We start from the raw sequence: 10,752 nt of genomic DNA on the forward strand, positions 1-10,752 counted from the left end.
TGCAAAGAATTGGTGTGCACTGAGATCTGAATCTGCTGATTACTAATTTTAAAATACCCTTAAGATGTGCCCTCAAGCACGTCCTACACCCTGTATAATGGGTGATTTTCCATATCCATGATATTCTGGAAGAAGACGAAAGGAAGTTGCAGAGCCCAAGAAGTGCCAGTGCCAATAAACAGAAACAACCTAATACCTGTAAGTTGTATGTTGGGTATATTTGTGACATGATGTGGTCCATGGGGGCCAAAGGCGGAAAATTTGAAATTGAGATAAAGGCAAAAATATGGAGTAAAAAACAATAAAATGCATAAAAAGTACAAATCACAAAACTTCATAACTTTAGAACCAAGTGTGCTAGACCTTTGGTGTTTTCAGTATATGATAGCCTAATGTTTGTATAAGGTGATAATTATTGTAACTCGATTGTCAAAAATGCCTCCTTTGGCCACCATGGGGCAGATCGTGTCCCATATAATATTGGTTATGCTCCAAATTCCAGATATTCATTTTAATATATTCGAAAGGTTTGTAATTCCATAATGTGCGAAAGGCTCATTGTGCAAATAGTTTAAAATTATCTGAATGGTTATTAGAATTTGTTTAACTAATGAATTTTCAGAATTATGATTCTCTGCATGTTTTGGAATCACAACCCTTTGGAATAATGAACCTTGTATCAGAGATGGGTTGTAATTTTGTATGTGTGTGATGATAAGGAGTGACACATTGGCAGGGTTTTAATATACAGGGTGAAGAATTAGATGCAAAGAATTGGTGTGCACTGAGATCTGAATCTGCTGATTACTAATTTTAAAATACCCTTAAGATGTGCCCTCAAGCACGTCCTACACCCTGTATAATGGGTGATTTTCAGCTTTGACCCAGCTTTGACTAATGGCAAATTCGGTCAGTTGGACATCCGGGAACTTTGTCCCCTTTGCACATGTGCGTGCATAGCAACCGGCTTGACAAAGGGGAACTACACATGCGCACATTGGTTTTACAAGGCTTTTTCCCTAGTGTGACGTCAGCGTGACCAAAGGAATAGTTAAAACAAGTAAAAAACAGTTGAAACCACCTACCCCTGACAAACACCTTCAAGCAATCAACTTTTCCCCGACAATACAACATTTTAGCTAATTACTGTCATGAATTTTCATCTTTTTCTGGTAAAATGTAAAGGATGTGTTAGCTAAGAGATTCTAATTCCCATCCGATAAGGCCAAAATTGAACCGATTTGGAAGTGACCGATCAGATTGGTTCTACTCCAAAAATGAGTGTGTTTCTACTCCCAACACTGAAGTCACATATTTTGGTGTACTGTTACCATCAGGATTGGTCCCCAGGTTATTGCCACAAGGAGATTTACTTCACCTGTGTGCTAAGTAGTATGCAACACAGAAAAAATCTAATTGGAGAAAGTTTGATGTTTGCTATAATTTGGTTCACCTCGATGCTTTTTGCGATTGCACCGTTATCATGCCGACAGACCACCCTTGTATGAGTGCGTGTACACTCAGCATGTTTAACATTACGCATGTACGTCACTACCGAACTTAAGGTAAACCAAATTATAGATGATGGTTTGCCCGTGGCTGACATGGTAGACTTCCTCAGTAGAAACAAGGTTGATAATAGAGGATGTATTGTATACTCATAACATTTTGCTAATTGTTTAATTCATGTGCTTTGCAGCAAGTCCAAGTACGTCAGGTACAGTTGCTTGGTCAGACAAAGAAACTGAAGTCTTGCTGTCCATTTGGATCAAGCCTGACATCCTTCAGCAGCTTCCTAAGAGACAAACGAACACCTATAGGATCATCTCAGATCAGCTTAATGACATCTTAGAAGGAACTGACTTCACAAAAAGGTAGGTTATTATACTATTATGATGAAATTTGACCAGTTCTGCCGTCAAGAAATGATTAAAGGAGGAAATAGGAAAAGTGATCGAGCAATGACTAAAGGAGGAAATAGGAAAAGTGATCCCGCCTGGGAATTGAAACCAGGACCTCTGGTTTACGAGACCAGTGCCTTAACCACTTGGCCACATGAGCTTCATGATTAGGCAGACTGGGAATTCAACCAAAAAAGGCCTAAAAAAAAGCCACAATGAATTCCCAGTCTGCCTAATCATGAAGCTTCCGTGGCCAAGCGGTTAACATGGTTAAGGCACTGGTCTTGTAAACCAGATGTCCTGGGTTCAATTCCCGGGCGGGATCACCTTTTCTATTTCCTCCTTTAATCATTGCTTGCCAGTGAAACTGATAAAATTTCATCATAGTTTGCTTATTCCCGTCAAAAAAGCCACAAATTTTATGTTATTATACTATTTTTCACCCTGATGTGGCAGTGACGTCGTAACATGTGTATTTTTAATTGGGCACGGCTTCAAATCGCTAGCATTTGCTTAAAGTGCTGGCATACACACGCAAGCATTTAATGATGCTACATAGAAGCATATGTGAAACAGCTGCCTCAACACGTTGACATTGCTATTTGCCAATAAATAATTAGTATAGACCTCTGTAACTACATGCCACATATTTTGAGTGTACTGTAGTAACTTGATGATTTCTAGTTTGTTCTTTCCTTTATCTCGTTAGGCAGTAATTAAGTAAAACATTCATTAAATAAAAACAAGTAGTATAGGGCTTTTCCAGTTGAAATTGACCCCATGTGGAAGATATGACCTTAATCTCCAACACAGTGAGTGTAAACTTCAAACAGGGTTAACAGAATGGGTGACTCCAGTTGAAATATGTACACCCTGTGTGGGCAATTAAGGTTATGCCTTCCATAGGGAGTGTATGGATTTCAACTTGAATATCCCCTTACATTACCTCTGCCTTAAAAAATTACTCTTTTCACTTCATTTTTGTTGTCAAATGTTGACAGTCTCACTTAAAGGATGCAAGCTTTGCTTCAGCTATCATTCCATTTTGAGAGCTGACATATTGGAAACTTGCCAATCAATATTCAGTAGATTGTACAATTGCAATCCAGTTTTCGTATTTGGGTGACTTTGTTGGGTAGGTGTGAAATATGCCTGACTGGGCATTTTAATTACAAAACATAAAGCTGCAGAAAAGCTTTGACTTCATTGAATGGCTGGCTTGTGCTGTAATGTGAATTCTATAATTACTATTATTCCATTTATTCAACTTTCAAGAAGCATTAGATTTTAAGTTTATTGGTAGACGGTAGTTGTTGATTTGGTGAATATGGTGAATGCTAAAGTGTGGTGTCATTGAAAGCTTATCAAGTGAACAGCAAGTGTTTTATACATTTTTGATAAATTTTTATTTAAAGAAACTTATTTGAAGTGAAGCGGAAGATGGAGCAGATGGAAAGGCTCTTTAAGAAACACTCAGAAAGCACATCAAATCCGTCCAAACATTGGCAATTTTACAATGACATGGAAGAAATACTCAATTCCGGGTCAGACACTGTTGAGATCTTCTTTGAAAGTGGTGCTGATCTTGCCATTGATGAAATCTCGCAAAATAGTTCTACCAATGATGATGGTAAGTACGACAGGTGATATTTTGATGTTAGTATTTGTTGGAGAGTGTTACCTAATGGTTAGGGTACTTGCCTTTTGGTGCATGAGGTCCTGGGTTCAATTCCCAGCAGTGGCAACTTGCTGGGGTATTGGTTCAATTCCCAGCAGTGGCAACTTGCTGGGGTATTGGTTCAATTCCAGGCAGTGGCAACTTGTTGGGGTATTGGCGTGGGAAAAAGTCTAAATTTAATTGGCAAAAAATTGAAAAACATTGATTTGGCTACCCTGTATAAAGATGTCATAAATAAAAATGAATTATTTTTTCTTTTTTTGAAGTTCGATGTTACTCCTTAAACATTTTCTAAAGGTCTGTTCTCAAATTAACAGAGACAAGAATGAAGAGAAAAGGAAAGGGATGATGAAAATAATAAAGAAATTTCAATTTTTGAAGCAAATTTATCTGACAAGGGGTACTTTAGGCTATTCCAGTTGAAATCCATACATCTATGGAGGACATGACCTTAATCTGCTACACAGGGGGTGTCGATTTCAAATGGAGTAGCCCATTCAGGTAATCGCATTCAAAATTCACACTCCCTGCATGGCAGATTAAGATCATGTCTTCCATAGGGGTGTATGGATTTCAATAGCCCATTCTGGAGCAGACGACACTGAATGGGTGGCTCCATTTGAAATTCATACTCCCTGCATGGAAGATTAAGATCATGTCTTCAATAGGGGGTGTATGGATTTCAAATGGAATAGTCTATACAAAAATTTTTGATTTCATAAACTGGATAATTGTTTTCTTTTTCTTTTTAGATAATAATCCCAAAGCACGTTTCGCACGTGCTAAAAGGTGGACTGACAAAGAAGTCCAAGCTCTCCTCTCCATATGGGAAGAACCAGAAATTGCGGCAGAGATAGCAACCTTTACCAGTACGTACAAACCAGTCTTTCAGAACATCGCTGATCGTCTCAAGACAGATTATCAATTTGAGAGAAACCGGGAACAAGTCAGCAGTAAGATTAGGGACATGAGGAAGTTTTATAAGAATCTGCTTGAAGCTGGTGAACAGAAAGGGTCGACATCCGCGGATACCTGGCCTTACTTTGATGCTATGCAAACCATATTGGGTGATGATGCAGTTGTTAAAAAACCAAGGAGTACAAAAGGTATGTTTAAGGGTAGACGCGGTATTGTTGGTCGAAGCAGCCAAAATATCGATTTTCATTATCTAAATCAATATATTACTGAAAAATGACACTTTGATATTTCGCAAAAGTTCATTCTACAAATCATATACTTTGAAAACTTGCTTGATTTATTCAGCGTTGTTAAGGAGTTATGTACGTTTTACGAAAGTGTTGTTGTTTCAGCCCTCTTTTCAACATAACTCAAGAACCACAGGACCTACAAAAATATATCTGTTATAGTTGAGTTCTTCTACACACTCACTAAGAATTGATCAATGAAAATTTTGCCAAAGCTCACTACCATTCGCAAGATGCTGTGAACTACGAAATCGCAAAAGTTTAAAATAGTTGCTAACCTTAGAGTGAAAGGAAATCATAGTGGTTCTCTAGTCTAGACCGGTCTAGTTTTTTTGGCAAATGACTCTAAAAATCACCAACATCTGTATATAAATTGCATTTTTTTTTTGTAATTTATTTCTATCGCTTCACACACAATTTTTTCAGTCAATATAAATTTATCTCCTTTTTGCCCAAAACAGCTGATTGTACATTCACACAGAAATTTCTATCAAAGTCAATACATTTTGGCAAAAAATTTATTTTTAATCTCAAAAACAGAAAAAAAGATTTTTCGTTGCCTTAGGAACACAAACTCGTGTGCATATTTAAAAACAATGTCCTTGGTTAGGAGTAACAAGTTAATAATTATCAAATAATAGGCTATTCCAGTTGAAATCCACACTACCCCTGTGGAAGATTTTGGAAATATCTTCCATAGGGGGAATATGTTTTTCAAATGTAATTGGTCAGGATTAATAATTTTGAAACCCATACTCCCTCTGTATTATGGCTTTACCTACATCTTCCACAACTGGAGTGAGTCAGTGGCATAGGGGCATGGGGGCACATGCCCCTCCCCCAAATCGATCTCAAAATTTAGAAAATCCCATAGGAAATTGCCGAAAAATGGCTTGTGCCCCCCCCCCAATCGGACCCGGTGCCCCCCCCAATCATGGTCGGTGCCCCGCCCCCATATGATAACCCATGCTACACCACTGGAGTGAGTATTTCAAATAGAGGTTACCCAGTTTTCTATTCTACAGGGTGTCCCTGAAAGAACTGTATCGTCGGAAACTGAATTTTTTGGGTACTTTAATGCATAAACCAAACATAACTAAATAACCGATGTGGTTATGGAATATTTCAGCTATCACATACTTTTTGAATTTTGACAATTGACGCTCCTTTTTGAAATAAAAGAATTTTCTGAAACTACCTCATTTTCAGCCCGTTCCACGGAGTTTAAAATCTGTCATCGACAATATCGCCTCATGCGCTGTCAGATGGTGCGCAGTGATTAGCACTCCGAATACAGATTATCGATTGATATTTGAATCCGTGGAAAGGCTTGAAAATGAGGAAGTTTCGTAAAAGTCCTATATTTCAAGAATGGTATGGTCAATTGTCAAAATTCAAAAAGTATATTAATTTATTTCTCAACCATACCAAGTATTTAGTTCTTTTTAGCTGTGGCGTTAAAATACCCAAATAATTACGTTTCTGACGATACAGTTCTTTCAAGGACACCCTGTATTCGAAACTTATACTCCCTCTGTGGAAGACTTAAGCTAAATCTTACACAGGGGTAGTGTGGATCTTAATTGGAATAGCCCAATGTCTTTTATTACTAAAGCGTTTTATCTTTAATTTCCTTTCAGATAAAAAGCGTGCCCCACGTGTTAAAAGATGCATATGGTCTGATGAGGAAACCGAAGCTCTACTGTCTTTATGGGAAGAACCCAAAATCGCAGAAGAGATAGCAATCTTTTCTAGCACATACAAACCAGTCTTTCAACACATCGCTGATCGTCTCTATGCGGAGTATCAATTTGAGAGGAATCGGGAGCAGGTCAGCGGTAAGATTCGGGACATGCGGAAGTTGTACAAAACTTTACTTGAAGGCGGAACGCAAGGCGCAACAACCATACAGACTTGGCCGTTTTTTGAAACTATGCAAAGGATATTGGGCGATGAAACGACTGTTAAAAAACAAGCTGCAGCATATGTAGGTAAAGGAGCAACTGAAGTTTTGTCACTTCCAGGAAGGAGGGAAACCAATATAAATGAAATGGATTTAGTGACGGAGAAAAATGCATCTGATATGGCCAAGGAAACAAGTGAAATGGATTTGGTGACGGAGAAAAATGCATCTGATATGGCCAAGGAAACAAGTGAAATGGATAAAAAGTGTGCCCCACGTGTTAAAAAATGCATATGGTCTGATGAGGAAACCCAAGCTCTACTGTCTTTATGGGAAGAACCCAAAATTGCCAAAGAAGTAGCAGCCATTACTGGTACATACAAACCAATCTATGAACACATCGCTGATCGTCTCACTGCAGAGTATAAATTTGAGAGAGATCGGGAGCAGGTCATCTGTAAGGTTCGGGATATGAAGCAGTTGTACAGAACTATACTTGAGGAAGGCAGACTGAAAGGTGCAACATCTACAGAGTCTTGGCCGTACTTTGAAACTATGCAAAGGATATTGGGCGATGCTAAAAAACCAGAGTATGCAACAGATGTGATTAAAGGAGCTACTGAAATTTTGTCACTTGGGGGAGGGAGGGAAACTGAAATGAATGAAATTGATTTGGTTACGGAGAAAAGTGCAACTGGTATGGCCAAGGAAACCAGTAAAACTGATATGAATAAGGAAGCGCGCGAAACGGATATGAATAAGGATGCAAGTGAAATGGATTTGGTTCAAGACGGAAGTGACCCAAGTGAGAGGGATTTGGTTGGGGAGACAAGTGGAACAGATTTGGTTCAAGACAGAAATGACTCAAGTGAGAGGGATTTGGTTGGGGAGACAGGTGGAACAGACTTGGCTCCAGATAACGAAATAGATTAAGTTATAAAGATAAAAGTGGAACTGCAGATTCAGTGGAGGAAATAAGAGGAACAAATTTGATCATAGACAGAAGTGAAGCAGATTTGATTAAAGAAATAGATCAGGGGTCCATTTCACTCAAATTTACAAAACTTCTTAAGTCTCAAAATCTTGTGTAACTTACGATGAATCGTAAGTTCCATTTCACTTAACTTAGGGATTTACTACAGACCCTTCGTAAAGTTTATACGCCTGGTATTAGGTATTCGTAACATTGCAAATGGTTACTTGAGTTACGAAGGGTTAAAAGTTTAGTGAAATGGACCCCGGATTTGAGTTAAGCATGTGTAGTGATACTCCACAAAAGGGATGGAATAAGAGTGAACAAACTGGGGGGGGGGTACTCAACTTTGGATGTGACAGGTGTATGTGCCTACCAGCATCTGGAAGTAGAGGCCTATCAGTATAAAATGATGTTTTAAAAAAAGTGGGTAATTTTGCTTTAACAAAATATAAGAAGGAGGTCATTGGGTAAAACATTTTGAAAAAAAAAGGGTCATATGTATAAGATTTTGAAAAAAAAAGGGTCATTGGGTTAAACATTCCAAAAAAAGAGAGCAAAATTATATTCTTTTCCCCAAATTTACAATAGAAATTTGCTGAAATAATTTAATTTAATTTGAAAGCTCTGGTATTATTTTATGGCATTTTGGTGATAAAATTCTAGAAAAAAGGGGGAAACCAAACCTAAAAAAATGGGGTTCATGAGGTATGAGTATAACTTTAATAAACTTATTTATAATCTGGTTTATAAAAGGGGCCTATGGACAGGCACATACCCATCACCTGTATACGTAGAGTGCCCTCCCTGCCCGGGATAAACCAAAATGTCAATGAACCCCTATGAACTTGTTTTGTTACGGAGGGAGTAGGGTTTTCTCCATGGGTGATTCCATTTGAAATCTACATGCCCTGTGTAGGAGATTAAGGTCACATCTTCCACTAGGGGTGTAGGGATTCCAACTGGTACAGCCCGATGCAACTCGAGTCTGCTGCACATAACTGTACCCACCTTTCTACTACGGTACGTATGTCCCAAAATTTTAATAAGAGTTATTTCTCTCTGCCTAGAATTTACCCTGGTAACTGCATTGGGCTATTCCATTTAAAATCCACACTACCCCTGCGGAAGATTTTGGAAATATCTTCCACAGGGGGAGTATGAATTTCAAATGGAATTTACACAGCAACTCCATTTGAAACTCACTCTCTCTCAGGGAAGAGGGTATATGAAATTCAAATGGAGCTGCCTAATGTGCTCGTTCCATTATTCATACTCCCCTGTGGCAGATATTTTCAAAATCTTCCACAGGGATAGTGCGGATTTTAAGTGGAATAGCCCATTACTAGGATGTTTCAAAATGATTTTTACCCATTAGTTGTGAGATAATATTCATTATTATATTGAAAAGCCTGCTGCTTTCAAAGGCGAATTCGGATCCATCTTGAAATGACCAGAATTTATAGTTCTGTAACCTCTTTCGTCGTTGAGCAGGAAAAACCTCCTATGTGTCTTTGGCCCCTGAACATGTTTAAAGCAAAACTGCCAACATAGGATGTTTTGCTTTAAACATGTTCAGGGCCAAAGACGGGAGGTTTTTCCTGCCTAATTACGAAGTATACCATTAATCTACAAATTGGGTGGATATATGTTGCATTTGGATAAGGCAGTCTTGTTATATGACATATAACATGTAACAATTATTTTGATACAACTTGTATGGGCTCCCTGTACTGGGAATTCGGTAACAGTAAGTGAGAAAAGTTTGTTTATTCTGTATTCAACTAGTGAATCATGGTGCTATACTTTTGCTGTAAAATTATGTACATCTCAATGATGAAATTTTATGATTGCAGTTGCCAAAATCATGCATACTGTATTCTGTCTAATTAAAGCCCAGCTCCTCGAATAAATGCAGTAAGCGTATACAGTCCTTTTAAACGGGCATGCGTCCCTGTGTATAAAAACAGAGAAGAAAAATGGGAGAAAAGAGAAGAGAAACGCTTGTATGCATGTGATTTTGACGAAAGTAACCTCATATTTGACTATTTCAGCTTTTGAAAAAAGTAACATCGGGTACACTTCGTGTGAATTTGTTCAAATTTAAACCATTATTTGACCATTTAACTTAAGCTTCAATATGTTATATTTTCATGTTTCATGATCCTTTTTTAGCTCTTTAAGAAATTTACAGATTTCACAATATCCATGTGGCGGCTGCCATTGTTATTGACAGTGTTTACAGTATATGTAGAAATTCTGTATTGTTTGTGGAGCACCACAGCACTGCCAGATGGTACTAGCAATGTTTTTAACAGTGAACAAGAATTTTTTTAGAAAAATTCTGGTTTTGCACAAAATAGAAACCAAAATTGATTTTGGGGTAAAAATGTACAAATTTATATTGTCTTTTTACGTATTCATCAATGTGTTATAGGCCTACATGCCCAGGTATAACATTTTCTGATTTTAAAGCGGAAATATAATCACTGCTTGCTTGATGCTTGTGGGAGCTCATGCAAATTTGAAATCTGTAAAATCATTTTTACGTAACCATTTATGTACAGTATACATGATAAATATATGTATGTACATGTATATTTATAGATTTTATACTTCCTTTTTTGTATTATAATATACTCAAATGAATCACAATAATTGAATCTGGTGATACGTTTGTGAAGGTAAAAATTATTGCTAAATAATTTCATAGAAAGTTTGTATGTGCTGGTTTGTATGTGCTGGTAGTAAATTAAGAGAGAAATTGGACAAAAAAAATACAGGCACTATGACATGTTGATGCCTGCCACAAGCCCTGCAAGGGTGAGTGCATTGGACATGCACCAATATTCAAAACAAGTGCATTATTTTATCCAATTCCTTGAGCAACAAATAATGTATATCATGAGAAAGATAACCTGTGATCTTTGCTATTTTTGTAACAAATATTTACTAATAATGTCAAAAAAAATGTGAGCAATATAAATGCATCCGCCTGCAAGGAAAATATTGCTATGTATGATGCAAACACGTTTTAAAGCATTACGTTTAGTATGGGGTGCACACAAATAAAATGATACATTATCAATTAT

The 10,752-nt window shown here is 37.5% G+C and overlaps 1 protein-coding gene across 1 annotated transcript; it reads left to right on the plus strand.

Annotated features, from left to right (window-relative positions):
- The first annotated feature begins 117 nt into the window (after positions 1–117).
- On the plus strand, positions 118–10,386 carry LOC140160330 (uncharacterized). The gene is made up of 5 exons (XM_072183610.1): positions 118–198; positions 1,700–1,874; positions 3,317–3,531; positions 4,332–4,685; positions 6,425–10,386. Exons 3-5 carry the CDS (start codon positions 3,342–3,344, stop codon positions 7,618–7,620), a joined length of 1,740 nt encoding a protein of 579 aa, XP_072039711.1. The 5' UTR covers positions 118–198; positions 1,700–1,874; positions 3,317–3,341; the 3' UTR covers positions 7,621–10,386.
- The last annotated feature ends 366 nt before the right edge of the window (positions 10,387–10,752 follow it).

The sequence above is a fragment of the Amphiura filiformis genome, chromosome 1 (genome assembly GCF_039555335.1).
Source record: "Amphiura filiformis chromosome 1, Afil_fr2py, whole genome shotgun sequence".
NCBI lineage: Eukaryota > Metazoa > Echinodermata > Ophiuroidea > Amphilepidida > Amphiuridae > Amphiura > Amphiura filiformis.